Source organism: Leptosomus discolor, chromosome 3, assembly GCF_034619465.1.
Source record: "Leptosomus discolor isolate bLepDis1 chromosome 3, bLepDis1.hap2, whole genome shotgun sequence".
NCBI classification, from domain to species: domain Eukaryota; kingdom Metazoa; phylum Chordata; class Aves; order Leptosomiformes; family Leptosomidae; genus Leptosomus; species Leptosomus discolor.
Window position 1 is genome coordinate 65,837,582 of NC_141393.1, and position 22,546 is coordinate 65,860,127.

Sequence of the window (22,546 nt, forward strand, 5' to 3'; positions counted from 1 at the left end):
GAAAAGGGACAATAAAAATACCAATAATTAAGACACAGGTGTGCACCCACCACTGAAGAACCAAAGATCAGACCAGACATGCAAGACGTCACTGGACCCCAGGAGTGGTGGTATCTCCTTCTTTCTCTCTTTCTTTCTTTCTTTCTCTTTTTTACTCTTTTTTTTTTTCTTCTCTCTCTATAATATTAGGTAGAATTAGGTAAATCCATACCTTTATCCGATCTGTGAAATATTGTTTTATCTGATCTGTGAAACATTACCTTTATCTGATCTGTGAAATATTATTACTATTAAAGTGCGTTATTGCTGCCAATCTACTGACCAAAGAGGGTTATTAACTCGCTACCTTTGCCGAGAAAAGGGTGTCTGCTGTGCAGAGGAAAACCCCTTTTAAAAGGGAGGATACAAAAGATTTACCTACCCCGAAACCCACTGAGTGGGACTGGACAACATTACAGTCCTGTTTCTATTGTTTATGGCTGAGATGAGCAAAATATCTATATTAACTAAGAACCTTGGTTCCAAATTTCCATCCATACAAATTAACTAATGTCGACTAACTCTTGTCACTCCTTGACCGTCACTGTCTAAGGAGTAAAAAGAGCAGAAGCACAGAGATTCTTATGCAGAAAACTTGTTAAATTTTATAGACCCCAATTCTTAAAAGAAAATTTTTTAAAAATCAAGATTTCAACTGAGTTAATTTTGACATTGATTTTTGATGTCAAAATGGATCTTGTATACATTATATAAAATGCTTCTTAGGCAGCAGACTCTTCCTTGTCTGTATTGAATATTATAAGTGATAATTAAGAAAAAGCACTCCTCCCTTGTCTTCCTCCCTACCAAACTACCACAGTTAACTGTGTTCTATTCCTTCTTTTAAACAAAGCTGTTGACAAGGTCCCAATCAGTTACATCTGCACAACTTCTGAGGCACACAGTGCCTTTACAGCAATGTCATGCAAGCTGTAACACACCCCAAACAACTGTTACTACCAGAAACTATGCTGTTCAGGCAGGAATAAAAGCAGCCTGACTTTCAGACAAATTCTCAAAAAGGTTAAGGTCCTCGTCAGTGTATCTTGTCAAGGACACGATTGAAAAGTGACAGAAGGTTAACTCCAGAATGACATTATTAGACACATACTCCTCAGAGAAGAAAGTCTTCTTAAAGTAAGGCTCCAAAACAAAAAACTTTCAATCTGTGGCAGGTTGCCTAATCTCAAATTTTCAACTCACAACAGAAATATGAAGAATTTCTAAAGTGTCAAAAACATAAAGGTACAGCGATAACCAAAGCCCTTCCAAAGAACAGAAGGTTGATCTATGGCTGGACCATAGCCAGAAAGCACTGCTCTAAGAAAAAAAAGCAGACATGAATTAGAGATTTTCAAGGTCCCTCACAACAGACCTTTTTGGCCATGTTTCTTGCATATAGTTTTTATGTTAACTAAATGATGTGTTCAATTCATCTTTCACCATGAACAGCTCAAAGATGAGAAATTACCTTGGACCAGACAATAGATGGCTTCGGAACTCCACTTGCTTTGCATGGTAATGTTACTGGGATTCCTTCAATGGTGCTGAATACCTGCTGTCCATGCTGAATAACAGGCAGAACTAAAAATAAATGCAAATATTAAGCACATGCAGAAGACATTTCAAACCATGGCATAACTCTTACAATAAAATACTTAAATTCTACTACTACTTCATACAGACAGCAGGTTCAGGAATTTTCAGCCTCTTCTCTGAACTCAAACATTGATAACAACCAGCCACTTTCCCCTCCACTCTCTAGTCTTTCATGACAGAATAAATATCTGTTCATAACAAAGCATGTCAGCCATAAGTTGATCATTGGATTAGGTACATACTGTTTTAAACTAACATTAGGTATTTCACACAGCTGATTGCAATAATTTCAGAAAGTCTTTGTCACAATATCCTCTGATAACATTTTAGGCTTCCCAAAACAACACCGTACATGATTCAAGCTCTACAGCACCTTTATGAGAACAGGTTCAGTATTTTTGGTGCTGAATCAATTTCCATTGATGGACAACATTTTGAATACAGTAGACATGAGAGTGAAGAGCTGATCACACTCCAAGTGCATTTAATCTTTTTTACAAATGCTGCAAAGTTGTGCTAACTGCAGTGATGGTTTCTGCAGGGACTGACTGTTAGATGAACTTGGATAAAAATACCAGATTACCTCACAAAATCAGTAACAAGAGATAACAAGAACCCCAGTCCCCCTAATTAACTGAGCTGATTATGAATTAAGAACAGAAAAAAGATGATCAGATTTAAGGCTATAATACCGAAAAATAGATATTTCTAAAAACATACAAATATATCCCTTCCTGTTCTCAGGTTCTGAAATATTCCAAAAACCAGCGCTGACATGGAAGACCTTATCAGACTCTGAGTACTTGCCTGTATTAAAAAATAACAGCCATTCTTAACATACAGATATTCTTAACATATTCTTAACATTCCAGCATCTTTAGTGAAGCTTAAAATAAATCTCCCATGATTAATTTAACACATGAGAAAATTTCAGGCTGTAAATCATGAAGTGGTTGTGACCCCACACAGAGTTAATACAACTAACTTCAGCTGAAATACAGATGGGTTACCACAATGCTAACACTTTGCCTTCCTGTCAGTGTAATTTTTAGTATATTTTAATTAAAGGAAAAAGTAAAGGGGGGGGGGGGGGGGGCAGGACACAGGACACATCAAAAAAAAACCAAACCAAAACAAAACACACACACACACACATTTTGCCAAACACAGAATTCATTTTAATCCTAATTCTCCTATGACTTATACTTCCTTATCTCAGCCATGAAACCCCCAGACAGTGCTTTTCATGGTTTTCCAGTAAACTTCCATTTGCACGTTTCGTTAATAAAGTTAGAGATGAAGACTGCACAGCCCAGCCTTCGCAGATGTTTAAAAATTAGGATCTTGTATGATCACAAAATGGTGTCATTTTTGTTTTATTTTAGAAACAGTCTCAATCACTCAGTTCTTTCCTGTGCAGTGGATACAATTTCCCACCATGTTACTTTACAAAGTAATATCATTACGAAAGAGGAAATTTGAGAAATTAGTATAACTGTAACAAAAAAGCTCTAGTGAAAGTTGCTGTTAGTAAGAAATGCACTCTTATCTTGCATTCAGTGCAAAAGCAACAAGACAGTGTTCCTTACCGTACACATTAACAGTAGTAGTTCTGTTGCTTGTCCCAGCAACATTACTTGCCATGCAGGTATAATCGCCACCATCCTGCAGCCGAACTCTTTCAAGGTGCAGGCTCCCATCACTGCGAACATTAATGTACGGATTGGGAACCAGCTGCCAAAAGAGTGATGTAACATCTTACTGAAGAAAATACTTGTTGATAATACTTTGGGATGCAGCATGGCTTTACTTAACTATTTCACGTTCTTAAAAATTACATGTTCCTGAAGAATTTTACTAGAGTTTTTCCTACTTTCCATCTTTCATAAAAAGCTAATTTTAAATAAGAATTTTGGTAGCACCTCATATTTACTGCTGGAGTGAGATTAAGATCTACAATAGCAACTCTGACACAGCAGATATATACAACTGCCACTAAAAAAAACAAATTTAGCTCAATTATTTTACTGCATTTTTATTGATTATTCCAGTAACCCAATTTGATCATAGATCAGCTCTTGATGAGTACAATGACTTGTTCTTCTTCCACAAATAGATCTTTTTTGTTTTCACAGTTATCAAAACCTTCTAACTTGTCATATCGATCAAGTAGAAGAGATCAGCTCTGAAGCATACTATTGTGAAAACCAAGTTTTAACTTTCACCAAAAAGTAATTTTTTAAAAGTTATATACCCTATAGTAATATCAAAAAAACCCATGAGCTCCACAACATAGACTTGCCTTACAGAAAGGTCATTGGAATGCAAAATTGTTGCAGTCATGCCATGCTTAGAAAAAACTGCATTCTTCTCTAAATATGACTTACTCCAACGCTTTCCTTGGGGTGCAGCTTTTGCTACAAGCTTACAATTAGAGGAAACTAGCACTACTACACAGAGGAATTAGCAACTCAACAAGGAGGATCCTGCCAGTATTTCTCACAGAAGTTACAGCTGATGCTACTTGAACTTACACAGTCTAAAGAAAAAGCCAGTGATTCCAGTGATACAAAAACTGAGCAGAAAGCTCCAGCAAGCTAAGGGTCAGGTAGTGCCAGAGTTGTCCTTGGTGACAAATAAAAATTTTTGCTATCATTGTTTATTTACAGCTGTGGATAAAGGGCTTTAGGAAGAAATTAGCAAATAAGATAAAAAGCAGAGCTTCATAGGGATGTTAAAGTCAGTAACTTGGCTACTACTAAAGAAGTGAAACTTCACTCAGACAACTAACCTAGGCGCAGTGTGTTCACCACCTTTCTGTCTGCAGGAGTTACAAATTGGCAATGGTATGCTCCCAAGGTGGAAAAACCTCACACTCTTTCATGCTCTGAGCAGTGCACCACTAAGAAAGGAGTATATGGTACAGGGATACTGACATCTATCCCATCAGCAACAGTAAAAGTCACGATATTAAAAAAACCTAAATCTACAGAAATTTTCTGGTATCTTTATTTAAAAAATAAAAAACAAACCAGGAGGAAAAAAATGCTTTTCAGTTGCCAAGGTTTGAATTCCAGCATTTTTGTCATTCTGGTAGTATATTCCACTAGCATTCCTACATACAGAGCCCAAGGCTGAAATTCAAGAGCTAAAGAGAATGCACAAAACTGCTTTGAAACTAAGTAAAATAGAAAATAAAAGGACAATTCACAAATATGTTGGTTCCAGGTTCTTTTCTAGACCTCCACATCCACTACCATCTCCTACACCCTCATCTATGCCTCAGTGTCAGAAATTTCCTAGCATGGGCAGTGATCAGTAAGGCATAAGTGTCAGGATGCCACACTTCCACTTTCATATTTGAAACAGTAACAAACTATAATTTCTCAGGGAAATGGCTGTACTCTGAATGACAGCACCTGCAGAAACTCAGAAGCAGCTACTGCCTTACAGATACAGCCAACTGGCTTCTCCTGACAAGGCAGCAGCTCCTGTTCAGTGCTAGTTGTCTGCTGTAATTCGCTTTGGTGACATTGGATCCTTGTTTCCAGTAAGTCAGTCCAATCTCGTGAAGCATCTTTATTTGTAAGCATAAAATCTACCAGTATGTACATTGACTTTTGTAAATTAAACCAAGTTGTTACTGTGGCTTGAAAGGTCAGTTGTAGATTTTCTTTGCCAATAAATCTTACAGGAAACAAAACAGTCTTACCACCATACTGTTTTTAATCCACCTCCGGTCTGGAACGGGGTTTCCAGCAAGCAGTACACATGGCAAAGTGAGATGCTGCCCCTCAATTACATTGGCTGTGGCTGGACTTACTCCAATTAGAGGTGTAACTTGAACAAAAGAAAGAATTAGAGGAAATTATTAGGAATTTCAATATATTCATGTCTTTGCATGAAATATATTAAATTCTAGGTTTTATTATTAGTCCTGTCACAAGGGCTACTTGCAGGAGCATCATACAAAGGTCTCCTTGCACAAGGTACTATACAAATATAGAGCAAGAAACATTTCCTACAATGAAAACTATATGATCTAAATAGAAAGGAAAAATAGGGGTAAGAAAAAAAAATGTTGCCATCAACAAACATCATGAGAGTTCCAACGTACTTAATTTTACAACAAAAAATACCAGATGGGATTCTGGTATCTGAAATGTCAATGATGCAGGTAGGAAGAAAAGAAGGAAACAAATGAAGGGGTGGGATAGCACAGGAGAGAAAGGAAGCTGGAGGAATACACACACAATGACCCTAAGACTAAGGAATGACAGCAAACAGAAGATGTTGTCCAGCTATAGTTGGATCCCATCCAGCATCTCCCTGAAAACTCATGTTCCCCTCGTACCAAATTGATGTATTATTTTTCCTTACTTTGACAAAATACTGAAGAACAAAAGTAGCAGGTTTGGAGAGGACAAAAAATAAGTGGCAATTTCTCTTGGGCATAAAATTTTAAAGGATTAGAATAGATGTCAACAACCCAGAAGAAAATTCTGCATGCTCTGTAAAGAGCCAACAGAAAGCACTCCTAGGCACATGGTTCCTAAATTAATTTTAAGTAATGGGGATTAAATAACACTTTTAAATAGGTAAAACATGTCTACCAAATACTATCAGCATTACAGATTCCCACTACATGTTTTAAGTTAACAAATGATTTCTTTGATGGCAGACTGACTCCATTCTTACCCTCCCACAAATGTACATATTCCATAACATTTTTTTCCTTTTATTGACAACTGTCCAACTAAGATAATAACTCCTTAATAGCACACCTATTGTCAAAATTAGACATTTACTGTCTTCTTGGATCACTAAGATTCCTTCCCAGTTCTATCAACACACTGATCTAAGCAAGTTCATTGGCGCTTGCTTTCCCCGCCCCCCCCCAACCCCTATAGTTAGCATTCATCATTACGGGGATTTTTCATTCCTTAATAAATTTACTTAGGAATAAGAAACAGAAGACAGGATAAATTACTAAATTACTTTTTTTAAGGTCTGTGTTATAAAGCATAGATGAAACTAACTCAAATTAATGTAGCCAGTCAAAAGACAATGTTCAAACATGTAAAATTCACTGAAATCAAATACAACATTCCATGCAATTTTCTTCAGATTCAGTGTGTGTAGATGACTACATATGTGTAAATACAGCATATAGATAGGTCACCACGTATGTACATAACCCACAGACATCCATTCCAGGTATTGAAATGCTGCCAGTTTTTCCTTTCACTGTCGTCACTGACATTAACCAGTCTTACCCAATCCAGTTACTGTGATTGTGGCTGGCCGTGACTGAATCCTTCCAAACTGGTTCTCAGCTTCACAGATATAAGTTCCTTCATCACTGACCCACAAATCTAGAGGGAGGAAAAAAAAAAAGAGATCCAACTGCAGGATCTGAAACAATACTAAAAATTTTGCAATACATGGATACCCAACCCTTTTTTTTTCCTATGTTTCTATGATTCTTTTACTTTCAGTTTCAAATATTCAGTTTTGGACAGATCATTAGTTTTCATCTGTCAGCAAGTATGGAAGCAATGACTATATGAGGACTTGACTAAAAAAGCATTATATACATATATATATATATATGATACTTTTCATCACTTCATCTATTGCATATACTTTAATGTAGTATATACTAATGTGCATAAATAATGGTAGTATTAAATGGTACGACACTACATATCTACATGTACATACACTATCATATAGTGCATTGACTGGAATATTGCTTACTACATACAGTAACGTGTGTCTGTATGTGAACTCACAAAGGCGTACATAAGACATGAGTTACTGTACTGTATGTACAGTAGAGAGGAATTACTTCACCCTACCTGATTATGTCTAGAATGGAATAAAAAAGCTAATTAAGAAAACAGAATAACATCACTTAGCATAAAGGTGACTGAAATACTCCAGGTAACTGAAAATGCAAAGCCACTTGCAGAATTTTCAGTTATTACTAATTAGGACTCATGGAAAACAGTGAGTTTAGAAACAATTCTCTCTCTCAAAACAGAACAAAACAAAACAATCCATGCCTCTTCAGTATCAACAGAGACCACCATAAGCCACATATATTTAAACAAAGGTGAACAAAGGTGTAATAATTTCTATGAAGAGTGAAGTCAATGACCAAAACACAACTGAATTCACAAACTCATGGGAAAATGAACTGCATGTCAAAAGCAATGAAGTCAGTATCAGAAACACAATCTCTGATCAAATTCCAGTCTTTTTATAAAGTTAATGATTTTATAAAGTAGTATAGTAACTTAAACGCATTGCATACATCACATTTCCTTCTGGATTTTTTTTTTTCTTGAAGTTCGGTCTACCTACTGTTAATAGATAGAGCTCCTGTTCTGAGGTGACTGATAGAACTAACTGCGAATGGTCTTGAGAAAAGGGAAGCACCATTTAGCCGCCTCCATTTAACTTTTGGTTCTGGGTAACCCTGAACATAGCATGGCAGCGTGACATTTGAGCCAATATCCACAGATTCATCACTGGGTTCCTGTGTGAAAACTGGGGGAGCTGGGAGAAAAAAAAGAAGAGTATACAGAAAGTGAATTGGGGTCGCAACATGACAACAGCATTCCGCTTACATTATTGACAACCTAAATCTATGTCCTATTATGCACAACTATTCTTCTAACAACAGATTCCAAACTCTAGCAACACCTTACAAAAGCAGCCTTGCATGCCCTGTACCTGGCAATGGGGAGCTCAGAAATGGCCTAAACATCTCAAAAAAATGAAGATACAGCCACTCCCATCAGATGAACGTGCATCCACAAGTGTTAGCATTGTTAAGTTCCTTGTCTCCTTCAAACAGCGTCGCTCACTGCTTCAGAAAGTGTATATGCCTGACAGGAACACGCATTTTACAAGACATGACGTGTCAAGTTACAAGCAGTTAGAAATAATTAGGACAAGAGGTGAGGCAGGGCTAAGTTAGGATAACCTTACATACTAACTGAAGTTAGTATAATACATTCTCTACTTGAGAACTATGTTAGGTTGAGGTTTGAGCAGTTTCCTCCTCCTCTGCCTCTCTCTTCCTCCTCATAACTTCTATGCTTTGCAAAAGAAGTAAGAGTGAAGGAAAGCTGGAGTCCAAATAGGAACAGCTTAGTGAACACAAGAAGGTGTTCCCAGCACAAACACAGGCTAACACGTATTTGTGAGAAAGGTTGTGAGAAAGGTTCAGATAACCAAGGCACCATTGACCAGATACAGAAACACTAACATTAGAGTATTTACTGTCTAGATTACAAGCTACTTACAGCCAACATCTAGAGTTATCCTTCCAGAAGCTCTCCCTGCATCATTGGTAGCCACACAGGTATAGTCACCTGCATCCAGGTCTTGTGTTTCCTGGATCTTCAAAAGACCCCGATGAGTATCAATAATGAGAAATGCTGATGCCCTCAACTCTAAGTCACCTAAGTCCAGACAAAAAAAAAATAACTGAAATCTAACAGGGTAGTTATCAAAATTATTCCAACAAAACAGTGTCCAAGTTTGAGATTAATTCACGACATGTCTAGATTCATTTACCAGATGAGTACTCTGACTTCCAGTCAGTTGAGCAGAAAAATTCATTACTACATCAAATACAATCCTTTTTTATTTATTTGTTTCACAAGCGGAACATAAACCCAAATAGCTTTGGACAGAGATAAGCATAAGGACAGCGTGCCAGGCTGTATTTCTTTTTCCCAAATTAGAGTCTACATGTGGCAGCCACTGGCCTGTCAGCTCTGTACCAAGTTAAGAACTCTGCAAAACCTAGAGAACAGCTGTGCTACCTCTCAAGCTCAGCAGGAGCCACAATACTGATGTGTAACATTCAGATGTGGCCCACATGCTCTTTGGGATGAGTATCAAAGCCCATTGACTCCTGCTTTAAAATACAAGCCATCCATTAACTGCAGTGCGTTCAGAAGAAGCTTCCGTTGAGGGAAGGTTATTCACAAAGAGACAATGAAGTGTGTTGTGTTCCCCTCCGGCCACTGTCAGAGATGAAATATTGGATTGGTTAAGCTATCTGTTGGCAATATCTACCTAACAAAATTATTGGTTTTCCAGAAAATCAGAAGGCAAGTGGTTTATACAACCACACACAGGAGTCAACTGCTTTTTCTGAGAGTAAGTGTTCAGTCTTGAGACATGGGATTCCCTAACTCCCATTTAACTCCATAAAAACTCCTGCAGTTCTGATACCCAATATACTGCCTTGCTACTAAAGAAATTGTAGTACACACCTCTGAGATTCAGAAGGAGGAACATATAAAAATTCCCTAGGTATTGCAAAGGAATTTGAGCAATCATCCGATGGGAAAAAAAGAAAAATGTTTTCTGATTTTTGTAGCACATAGCTAAATATTTCCTGACAGAAGAAGGAAACTTACTTAAGTAGGCAAGAGACTGAGCTGCTGTGGGTTTTTTATTAATCATGCTACAGTATGTTAATTCACTGTATTTAAAAAGGATCAAGAATTTATGCCCTAGAGGTCAAGTGCCATATCTTCTAGATTTGGTGAATTTCACAGGTCAGTCACTAGTTGAATACTATATAAAGCTTTTGAGAAAACAAAGTCACTTCGAGCTCATTGTTCTAAATATTCCTGATAAAGTAAATAAACCAAATGCAAAGTAATAAGTGCACCTTTAAACCATGTAACTTGGGGATGTGGGATTCCACTTGTTTTACACTCCATAATAGTTGTGTCTCCAAGAGCCACCAGAATTTCGCTTTGAACTATGGTCAATGTTGGGCCCTCTAAAAAGAAAAAATATAGAAAAAATTAGTTCCTCATCCAAAGCATACACCATTTTAAAGACATAAACCATTATTAAAGACTTTAATTTTATCTTGTTGTATGGAAGAATATTTGCATTAAAAGTCAAGCAGGCTTAAAAATCATGAAAAGGGACAGATAAACACTAGGAAGCATGAAAAAGTAAAGTCTGGTCCAAAGCACCTGAATCATATGTAGCATACACAGGGAATTTAAGAATAGAATCATAAAAGTTCCATCATGTAGAAAGTAAAAAAGATTAAGAGTCAGACTCCCTCTCCAGCCAGATGTTGGTCATCAAGCATTTTAGTACTCTACTATTAATATATTAACATAGTGTTTAGAGGACACAATTTGGATTAGGACTTTGGAGTGCTAAGCATGCTACAGGAATTTACAGAAACATGATTGCTTTTCCAAAGACCTTCTCGGGTTTGCAAGCCTACCCCACTTTAATACCCAATGTTACGGTGGTTTTTCTTTTTAAAAACAGTGTAAGAAGAAATATTAAGCCCCAAATATCACCTAACAATACTACTCAGATTTTAACAGAAAATAAAAGGGACATTTGTGAGCTGTTCAACATCTCATCTGAGTTTTTTGAAATTTCTATCAGTATGTTCTGCATGCTTCTACTAATTTTAACAGTTCCTCCCTGATGATGTATTAGTTCATCTTTTTTTTAATTTCACTACATTGTTTCTTTCACCTACCGATGTATGTAAGGGTGGATGTCTGTTGCTCCGTCCCAGCTGAGTTACTTGCCAAGCAACCATAAATTCCTGCATCTTTTGGAATTGCCTTTCTTATGATTAAGGTGCCTTCTGGGGTCAATCTATACCTGGGAACACACAGGGGACCAACCAAAATGATTAGGTAAAGCAAAGAGAGTAACTGTTACATCCACACTTGAAGCAGCAACAGCAGCAGTGTGACCAGACAGTTTATAAACAAGTATTGCTGTTTTTTTCTCATGATAAACAACAGTATTAGTATTATTATATCTACCAAAGAACACAAATGCATTTTGTGAAAAGTGTTCAAATAAATCTTGTAAAAAGCCTTCTGCAAAAGAGAACTAAAGTATTTCTGTTTTAGAAATGAGGAAACTGAAATTAAAGAGTTATAAAAATGAAGACCGAGGTATTTCCAAAACTCACAGACTCCTGTGGAAGAAATAGTCAGAATATCTTGGCATTCTTCAAAACCTCTTTCTCACATAGGACAAAAATAAAAATAAATAGAGAACTATAACCCCTACCTGCTTGAACCAATAATAAACATATCGTTGTGTGTCCATACTACTGTTGGCTTTGGATAACCTGTTGCAGAACATCTGATAGACACTTCAGAGCCTTCTTTAAAAGTCTGATTCTTAGGTGAAATGACGACCCTAGGTGGTTCTAGTAAAAGAAATCAAAAATAACAATTTAAAATTTCTGTTTAGAAAACACAGATTATAATAACCACTTTATTCCCACTTTCAGACAGCTCTATAGTCAAAAAACAATCCTAAGAAAGGTCAGAGCACACTCTGTTTCCTCACTTCCTCTAGCACAGTCTACCAATTCCTCAGCATAAAACATGCTTACCTTTATGAAAGTTAGTAAGTCAGGATTCAGGGTACAAGACCAAATTAATTCACATGCCTACACAGTTTTCTTTGTTCTGATATGCACAATTTGGAGCTTCCAAATGTGGACACCAATTCTGACAAAAAGCTTCCAGAAACAAGCAAAATTCACCAACATGATTCATCAACGTGACAAAATCAGGCTGATGTGCAAGTTCATCATTCTGAATAGAAACTATAGGAACATTAGTGGTTTCATGTGGATTCAACTTGAATGTAATAATTATGTAATAATTAACTTAGAATTTTTTATGCATGCTTAAAAAACAAAGCAGCAACAGAGCTAACTTTGACAAGTATGAGACAAATTTGTGCAGACTCCTGAAAACTAAACCAATGACCACAAATCTTCAGGCAGGCCAATGGTAAGAACATAACCTGAGTGGTAAAAATCAAAGTCACAATATATGTGCACACACAGAGAACAAAATTAACAGGAAAATCATGTTGAAGACAATTGAATCTGCAATGCTAACAATGCCAACGAATGTTATGGATTTCAGCTGCATTTTCACCAGAAAAGTGATCGGTGGACTTCATAGAACTCATTCACTTAGATCCTTAGGCAGATTTCCTCAGTAAAAAATGACCACCAAAACAATTCACTGTGGCAACTGACATTGTCTTCTGTGCTACATATGATTTAGTTTTGCATACAGTGGCAAGAAAAGGATCCACTCCACTTAACAGATGACAAAGTAACAACTTGTAATAATAACTGCTGCTACTTCATCTCAGTTACGGCATGAAACTGGCTATTAGATCAGTAGCATCAATCTTCATCTTAGCAGCTTTGTCTTTTGCTAATCACACGCTATTAACGTTTATTCCTCTGACCTTTTTACTAGATACCATAAAATGAAAAGCCTACACCTAACATTCCCTTTTGGAAGATTAAAAGAGGTTAAATACATATAACACAGAGGTACCTTGAATCTAGGGCTACTCTGCATAGCTCTTTTTATTAGCTTCAGTGAGAATTACACCATCGTATAGACTCAGGTGACATTTGACATTTTTTTCTGGCTGCTAAGGAAAAATGTGTCTAAGAGCCATATATGTGTGGCACAATCCATCAAGAACAAGATGAAGGTGTGATGCTATGCAACTTCCAGGTGAACAACATATTCCTTCTAGTTCAGTCTGTCATAGTGCAAACATAAACAACTCAAGAGTGCTACTACAAACGCCCTTCTGGAAGAATTAATACAGAATCAGAGAATGGTAGGGGTTGGAAGGGACCTCTGGAGATCATTTAGTCCAATCCCCCTGCTAAACCAGGTTCTCCTAGAGCAGGTCACACAGGATTGGGTCCAGGCGGGTTTTAAATATCTCCAGAGAAGGAGACTCCACATCTGTGGGCAGCCTGTTCCAGTGCTCTGTCACCTCTATAGTAAAGAAGTTTTTCCTCATGTTCAGATGGAACTCCCTGTGATCCAGTCTATGTCCATTGCCTCCTGTCCTGTTGCTGGGCATCACTGAAAAAAGTCTGGCCCCGTCCTCTTTAGATATTTCTAAGTGTTGATAAGGGCCCCTCTGTCTTCTCCAGGCTAAAAAGCCCCAGGTCTCTCAGCTCTTCCTCATAAGAGAGATGCTCCAGTCCCCTCATCATCTTTGTAGCCCTATGCTGGATTCTCTACAGTAGTTCCTTGTCCCTGTGCCCAGAACTGGACACAGTACTCCAACTGCAGCCTCACCAGGGCAGAGTAGAGAGGAAGGACGTCCTCCCTTGACCTGCTGCCACACTCTTCTTAACACATCCCAGGACACCATTGACCTTCCTGGCCACAAGGGCACATTGCTGGCTCCTGGGTAACTCACTGTCCACCAAGACTTCCAGGTCCTTCTCTGCAGAGCTGCTCTCCAGCAGGTCGACCCCCAACCTGTACTGGTGCAAGGGGTTGTTCCTGCCCAGGTACAGGACCCTACACTTGCCCTTAATGAACCTCATTAGGTTCCTCTCTGCCCAACTCTCCAGCCTGTCCAAGTTTCGCTGAACGGCAGCACAGCCTTCTGGTGTGTCAGCCACTCCTCCCAGTTTAGTATCGTCAGCAAACTTGCCGAGGGTACGCTCTGTCCCTTCATCCAGGTCGTTGATAAATATATTGAATAAGACTGGATCCAGTACTGACCCCTGGGGGACACTGCTAGTTACAGGCCTCCAACTAAACTCAGCACCACTAATCACAATCCTCTGAGCTCTGCCATGCAGCCAGTTCTCAACCCACCTCACTGTCCACTGGTCTGTCCCACACTTCCTAAGCTTACCTATGAAGATGTCATGGGAGACAGTGTCAAAAGCCTTGCTGAAGTCGAAGTAGACAACATCCACTGCTCTCCCCTCATCCACCCAGCTAGTCATACCATCATAGAAGGAATACCATGCTCTTTTCATTATCATGGTGGGAAGAAAGATTACTTTCTAAGTTCTGTGTTCAAAGCATTTCTTAAAAAGCTGCTAGCTAAAACCACAGTGTCTCTGGCTTGAAAGAAGAATCTCCCTGCAGAAGACTGTGCTGCTTCTAGGACAAAAGTGAGGCAGGTTCTTCCTACTTGCAGGGCAGAAACACTGTGGGTTTTAGTCAGCAGGTTTTTAATCAAATGGCATTAAATCACAGAACTTAGAAAACAATCTTCCTCCCCACAACCCCAGCACACTTAATGAGAGGGGATTAATGACTTACAGAAAATGAGATAATGAGAAATTAAATGGTTTTCAAATGCTCAAACATCAAATTAAGAGCACAGATAAGAACTGCAGGAGATCTCTTCACCATTTACACATAAGTTTATCAGAAGTAGCATAGGTTTGGGAACTACAGGTTGGCAACTCTATAGATGTTATCAATTAAGTCACACTGCTGAGTTTAACAAGATGTCTGTGCCTCTGCAGGTCCAACTTTGCTTGAGAATACGGTCTAATTACAATACATTACAGCTGCAAGACAGAGGAGTACCTAACTGTTCCATGGATATGAGATATTTTATTGTCTGCCACAATCACGGTTACTATAGAATGATTTGTCCTGTAATGCACCTTACTGAAGAGGACAGCAGGGTTCCCAAGGAAAACCTCAATTTTTAAATAGAACATCAGTGTACAAGTCATGAACATAACTTTGATTTGACCTTTTTAGTATAGTTTCCTTTAAAATATTTGCACTATGTTGTGTGTTTGAGTTTCATGAATAATTCACATCTGTTAGTGTTTCATGCAAACTTATCTGCATCCCCCTATTATGCGCATTCTTTCAAAAAGAAATGTAATTGCTGTTTTGATGAAAGGTCTTTGATGTAGTATGGCACCTGGTGCTCTAGGGAGTAGAACTATTATTGCCAGGACTTGATGAGACTATTTTCAGTCATTAACTAGACGTGTGAGCTTGTAAAGGATTCCGAGATGTGCAAGTAAAAGTGTATGCAGAACCACACAGCTTTACTGCCAAAGAGATGGAATAAATTAAATAATAAACAGCAACTAATTTGCACACAGTGGCAAAATTGTAAACACAGATGCATATCTGCACCAGGACAAATGCCTTATCTCCTTTCTTAAATTTATGTCCACTAACCTCCCCCAAGTCCCCATAGTTTTTCACTTGTAGAGTAGATTTAATAAAAAGCTGCAAAGTCCTGAAAAGTCCCTCTTGTTTTTCATTACGGCTCTGAAACCTCTGAGCTTGCAGAGGAAAGGCACCAGCGGAAGGGAAAGCCATGGTTCCAGAAGTAGTAGAATTAAATCCAGATACAAGGGGGCAGGGAGAGGCAAGAAATGGATGCAAGTTACAGAGCTGTCCCCAAGTAATTCATGATGCGCACAGCTTTCTCAGCTATTTTTATTTTGTTTTAAAACCTGAGAAGAGATACTGGGAGATAGTCTGCATGCTCTGATCTTCAGGAAGGTCTCCTCTCATGTTGATATTAGGAGACTGTTTGTCTCAGATGGCAATTACACATCATGCTTTGGCAACACACCGTTGTCCATGCAGTTATTTTCACACAATGATATTATCAGGTGAGAAGGAGGAAGTGGAAGAAATATTTGTATTTAACATATAACCAATTAAATGAACTGAAAAAAAGTCAATATACGCAGTTATCATTCTAGCTGGTAGCTTGAGTATCAGAGGCCACATTTGCCACTAACTAATCACCTTGTTTTCTTGCTCAAAAGGCCAGAAACCAGGCAGGTGCACAGACCAGACTTTCTTGTATGACATGTCAATTTGATTTCTTTTGTTTTGTCCTTTGTATCATAGAGGGGAAGGTTTACATGGGCAGGAGAAGCACAAGCTCGTTACAGTGCCAAACTCATTCAAGGCTGTAGAATAAAACCTTTTAAACAACATAGATCGTGTGTAAAGCTTCTGAAGGGAAAGAAAGTTAATGTGAAGATTTCAGGGGCTGAAGCATTTCCACTTGTAACAATCCTTGGCCCTAATGTTTGTTAAAACCATTTGAAGCAGTTAAACTTAGCATGAAAAAGTGACAGCAAATAGGAAATTTTTATTTCATACATCATAAAAATCCTTGTCACCCTTTATTAGTAAGAAACAGACGTAGTGCCAATGTTCTTTCACTACTTTTTGCATGCTTTTTTTTCTTTCTTTAAAAGAAGCTTTTCCCCAAAAGTCACCCTGCAGACGATTATTTGACTGAACCATTACTTGTAAAGCATCAATATTTTTGCACAGCACCTTCGAGATTCTTTCTTGCCTTCTACACTATGAGCTTTTTTGGAAAACTGAGTGATTCAAACTATTCATCTGATGCGTAATGTATTAATAAGGTTAACTAAGAACAACTATTTAAATGTGTCTAAGTAAAAAACCTCACCATGTAAGAATGTAACCATTGCAGCAGTTTGTACACGTTTGTTGCAAATTTTTACACGGGTTTGATTTTTGATAAAATTTCACTTCCTTAAGATCTTACAGTAAACATCCAGACCCTCCTGCATACACACTGGCAGAAAACAGGTGGAGCCCCATCCCTGTGTCCATTCTGTTCACTAGCAGTTCTCTATAGTTACAACCCATTCTTGTTAGCATCAATTAAAAGGGTCCGAACTGACCTACATAGGCTTCTAACTACCAAGGTACTGCAAGAGCAGACGCTTATCACAAAGCCCTGCTTTTAGTAACACAGGAACTGTGTGTTGGTGTGAAAAAATAATTCTCTTCAGACCGAAGTCCTACATGACCACAGTGATGTTTACAAATTCTTGTGTTACTGTGAATTTTATGGACATGCCTTAGTTCTTCCGTGGGGAAATATATAAATGAAAGTGAATGGCTTTGATCTCAAACTGCCTAAAAACCTTATCTTATGTTAGTGTCAAGAGTGCATACTGGGAAGACGGGGGGGGGGGGGGGGGGGGGGGGGATATCCAACTCTGCTATTATGATAGCTATTAACATATGTTAGTAAGTGAGACAGAAGACTGGGGTTATGAAGAGTTCCTCCCAGAGCATACATTTCCACTTTGATGTCAGATCAGGCACAGAATTCACATTATAGCCTATGTTACGAAACAGCAACACAAATACACGTAACCTGCCACTACATTCACAAAAAGAATCCTCCCTGTTCATCTGATTTCTATTAAGTTTAAATCGTGTTTTAGCAATATGCACTGGAATTAATATTCAATTCCATCTTACACTTCTGTTCAAAAGCCAAATGAAAGAAGTGTAGAAGAAAAATTGCACATAAACAGAAAAATTGACAAAGGCTCCTGTTTGAATCACAAGCTGAGAACAGATTTTTTACAGCATAAATAAAGATCAAAACACTCCATAGGAATAAACAAAAAGTTGCCTTCAGCATTAATCAGCCAGTCACATTCATCCGTAATTTTGGCATCAACCAAGCAAACGTAATTAAAAAAGAATACTGTCTTTGGACATTATTATCTTGCTTCATTCACTTGCCAGGCATTTCACTTAGCTGCCAAGTTCCCACTGATCTCCTTCCCAATCCACCCTCGACATTGCAGAAGCACAGGGTGGGCTGTCCTCCATCATCCCTTGCCCTGGCACTCTGCAAAGGTGACACTGCACAACAAACCACAGAAACATCTGGTTCCATAACTGCTTATGCATTAGCTCAGGTAAAAGATACACAGCAGTAGCATTCATGGTTGGTTCTGTGAGACTCTCCACAAAGCTTCCAAGCATAAACTTAACATCTACAGATTGTGGGGGGCGGGGAGGGAGCATTATCAGGATCTTCTTGTTGTTCAGCCAGGGAGTATGCACAGGCTGCAATTTCACCAACGCCAACAGCACCCTTCGCTACCGTAGGATAGAACAAGTTGATCTGCTGTGATATATATAGCATGCAGCATCCACCCAGCACTAAGAAAGTGTGCTGTGAAAGACAACAGGGCAAGGACTACCCACTTTCTCTCTGTAGCCAAAAGAACTACTTCCCAAAAGACATGCAGATATGCACTACAGTCAAAGAGTCTTTCCCTGGTACTTCCTTGTAACCTGGCATTCTCTGACCGCACGCAGACTCTATGAGAAAAAATTAAGCGCACGATAAATTCACCAGCTGTGAACAAGAGGCCATAAAGAAAGCGTCTGACACCATATATACCACATACCTGCCCTTTGCAATGAACTCCCTGCTGGAGAAAGACCTGCAGGAGGACAGGAGGTAGGTTTCTTCCTCCTCATGTCCCTGTCATCCCAGGTTTGTATGCAGCCCTAGAAGTTGGTAAACTCAGGAAAAACCTGAGTTGTTGGTGAACAGCTTTATAAATGAAAATTAGAAAGTCAGGCTTCCTGCTCCAGCAGAGCAGTGCTGACATGCTGCAGATAAAGAAACATCATCTTGGAAAAACAGTATTTTACAGCAAGTGAAATAGGGAACTTCAGCCTCTGGAACTTCGTGTGTTCTTCTCAGGGGATGTGTCCCCATCTTCACGTGATAGAGAGACACCTCACTTTATTGAAATGTAAATTGAACTTGTTTATGTTCTTATGTGTTACCAAGGACTGCACACAGCCCTCCTGGAAGGGTCGTCAATCCAACACCTTTCTTATAGCTACAAGTACAATACTTAATCATTTAATTAATGATTTCCTTGTGCTTTTTATTAACTGTTGCAGTAATAGAGACCAAATATCCTGCAAGAAGCTAGTTTCCAAAGCTGCTCTTAGAAACCCTTCTAAAGGCCTACATCTCCTGTGAGAAAGCAGCAAGAAAATAATGAACAAGAGCAAGAAATCAAATGACAAAAATTGAGATGCATGACACAAATTTCCTGTTTAAAACCCTTATTTTTTACCTTTCATCAAGTTAGGACTTAAATTCTTTGGAGTAAGAACTCTTCCTACAATGCATAATCTGAATACCATAAAAAATTACAAAAGCTTGATCATCACTTATTTAGTTGAATTTGTGACAAATTATTTAAAAGACACAGAAAATGTAAAGATATTTCTAGCTGGATGAGAGATGGATTGTTTGTCCTGCTTTTGTACTTATCTGTAGAGGATCTCACCCAGGGAATATTATCAAAAGAAACCTCCCAAACAATAAACTCAGGCCACTCGTGAAATGAAGACATAAGAGTGAGTGGACTAATAACACCAATAATTTCATCCCCATCAGTTCCCTTTCACCAAATGGAAAAGAACCTCTTATGGACAGCAGCTGTGTGGAGATGACAGATGAACTTGGGGACAGTCATTAATTTTCCTGAGTGGCAGAGAACTTCAGAGAGGCTGTTCAGGCAATTCCTGACCCTTCTGCTAACCTGCATTTCCTGTGCAAGAGGCTAGTTTCTGAAAAACAGCTTAATGACTATCATGAGCCTGCTGTGAATGATAATTAGCACCTAGGATACACACTGATTGAGCTCTCTTTCTTTCAAAAGGACTTTTGCATCAAAGAACACTGCTGGTAGTTCAACTGTTTTACTTCCTGCTCTAACAGGGGTGGAAGTATCACAGTGATAACAGATTTGAGGTAGTAACTTTAAAATATGCAGCCTGGAAAAAAGTATCAACTCATCATCTCGGACAGTTACAAATAGCAAGCCTAGAAAGAGGTACAGAAGGCACTAAACTGCTTTTCATTCTTTAGGACAGAAACAATGCATTTAATAAAATTTCTAAATTTGAAATAGCAAGTAAGACAGTAACACTCCAATTCTATGCCCTTTCTTTATGTTTAAAGAGCTTAGTAGAGTATAATAAATTTCTCCTTGCCCATTATTACAGTGTGTATCCATGTATGTAAGTGAATGATATTCACTTATGATCAGTTATACAGAGATCTCAAAGATAAAACGTTTATTTCTGTATTGTCTCTTTTCAGAGGAAAGAGCAGAGGAAGTTTAGGGAACAATGCACTGGGTTATGTCAAGGAGGTAATTTACCTTTTGTCCATCTAGGTAGTCTCTTTCCTGGAATTATTCCAGATGTAACTACATTCAAGCTGAAAGTCCTATTGTGTTCATTCAGTTCTGGTTTCTGCTCCTTGTCTGGGACGTACCTGAGTATTACCATTGCTTTAGTTGAGTCAAGTCACATACATTGTCTCCTGGGCAATTTGTTTTCAACCAGGACTTCAAGCTATTAGTTGATTGGTACGTGTCCACATCAGTTCCTTGCAGTAGACAGCACACTTGTATCTTGTCAGGATAATAGGTCCCGCATTCCCCCGCTGCACATCTAATGTACTTGACTGTTCATACGGTAGGACAGCACTCTTGTCTTGACAAAAGATCACTTAGCAGACTTACTACAGCAATGACAATTCTTCAATGTCCAAAGTAAAACATACACTTTATTTCTTATCTGGGCAGGCAAAACACATAATCTGCATACTTATTTCTTGCAGGTGCGGCTTAGGTGCTTCTAGCACTTAGCTGCTAGCACAGATCACTCTGAATTATTTAAAAGTGCTACTTGCAAGCAGATGCTAAAAAATGCCTTTAAGCTGTGATGGTGATACCAGACAGGCATTTAAACATTTTTGAATGTTGAGCAAACAAGCAGGTAAAGGAAACCCACCATGCTATGGACGGAACGGTCACTACAGGACGTATGATTTTATTTTATCTGTACATTCAGATAAAGAAACACATCTGAATGGTATGCTGACCTGCATGCTGCTCATCAGTAAGCTCAACGCACAGCAGCTGGCACTTGATTACATTAGATGGCTCCCGGTAAGACAAAAGTGCAGTGTTGCCTCACTTCTTGTTAATCTGCTGCTAGAATTCATCATGTGCTGAGATTACTAAACTCAAACATCTCTAATAATGACCAACAAAACACAAGTAAAAGCCATAATAGTTTCTATATACTATACAGCTGTGTTGTAGAGGCAAAAAAGCAGTTGCAACCATTAAAAGAAGTGCTTCATTGTCTACTCTTGCTCACACCAGAAAACCAAAACTACCATAAAATAAAATTTAGGATCACCCAAATTTCAGGGATCTGAGTTTTAATTGTGTATTTGAAATTCTTGGAGAGGGAATGAAATATAAAAACTACCACATCCACACTGTTTCAATTTTAAAAAAAAAAAAACCAAAAACCCCAAAACATAAGTTCCTCACATTTCCCTCCAAAAATCAGTATCACTTATGTGTATGAAAACATCAAGCTACCAAAACACACCATGTTAATTCAAACTGATAAATATCTATATAACAAACTCACATTTTGCCTACAAGACTAACAAACCAGAAAGAAAAAGTTTACATGCTTCTAAAATTTTCCTCATCAGTGAGAATTATATCCTTGAAAAGTTCATAGGATCATCAATGTTTTACACACCTGGCCAATCTCTAGTGTCACACAGACGCAATATGCTCCTGCAGGCTTCTGATGAATTATATGAAGCATCTGAAAAAGTAGTGAGTGCTCTTACAAATGTTTCCACATCAGACCAATCTGTCAGGAGGACTTGAGCAATTCACACTACGTAGTCACCATTTAACAAAGTCCAAAGATGAGCACGTACTTTAAAACTTAGTCACAGCACTCAATAACCATCAATACAATTCTAGAAGGCTCAAGAGCTTATACTCCTTTAAATTTATAAAACTGCATTCAGTGACCGTTCAGACTACTCTAAGCAATATACTGCCACTCCACAACCAGGCACAAGTCTTAAACGGGATCTTCATCTAGCCGTGCTCAGTGTTAGCGTGGGACAATTAATGACTTAGTATGGTATGTTGTTCTTAACAAAGAACACGCAACTGGGGGGAAAAGTCAACTCTCACTCAAGTTTTCAGTCTGTATTTGTACAGCTGCTGGCACAAAACTCAGATGAATGCTCACTTTCAGAAACAGCAGCATCAAACCGAAAGCTTTCAAAACTACAGTTTACTACAATCCATTTAAGCATGTAAAGCAGATGCCAAGTTATATTTAGAGCTACAAACATTTGTTCCCTGCCTTAACTCCCACTC

General features: G+C 38.3%; 1 protein-coding gene across 1 annotated transcript in view; it reads right to left on the reverse strand.

Moving 5' to 3' along the window:
- HMCN1 (hemicentin 1) overlaps positions 1-22,546 on the reverse strand; it is a 223,361-nt gene that overhangs the window by 117,963 nt on the left and 82,852 nt on the right. Inside the window, exons 12-20 of the mRNA XM_086463037.1 lie at positions 11,734-11,875; positions 11,186-11,313; positions 10,340-10,453; positions 8,955-9,113; positions 8,008-8,202; positions 6,915-7,013; positions 5,351-5,478; positions 3,228-3,372; positions 1,511-1,623 (exon numbers count right to left, since the gene is read on the reverse strand). Coding sequence (XP_086319163.1) covers positions 1,511-1,623; positions 3,228-3,372; positions 5,351-5,478; positions 6,915-7,013; positions 8,008-8,202; positions 8,955-9,113; positions 10,340-10,453; positions 11,186-11,313; positions 11,734-11,875 — 1,223 coding nt within the window. The remainder of the gene's footprint in view (positions 1-1,510; positions 1,624-3,227; positions 3,373-5,350; positions 5,479-6,914; positions 7,014-8,007; positions 8,203-8,954; positions 9,114-10,339; positions 10,454-11,185; positions 11,314-11,733; positions 11,876-22,546) is intronic.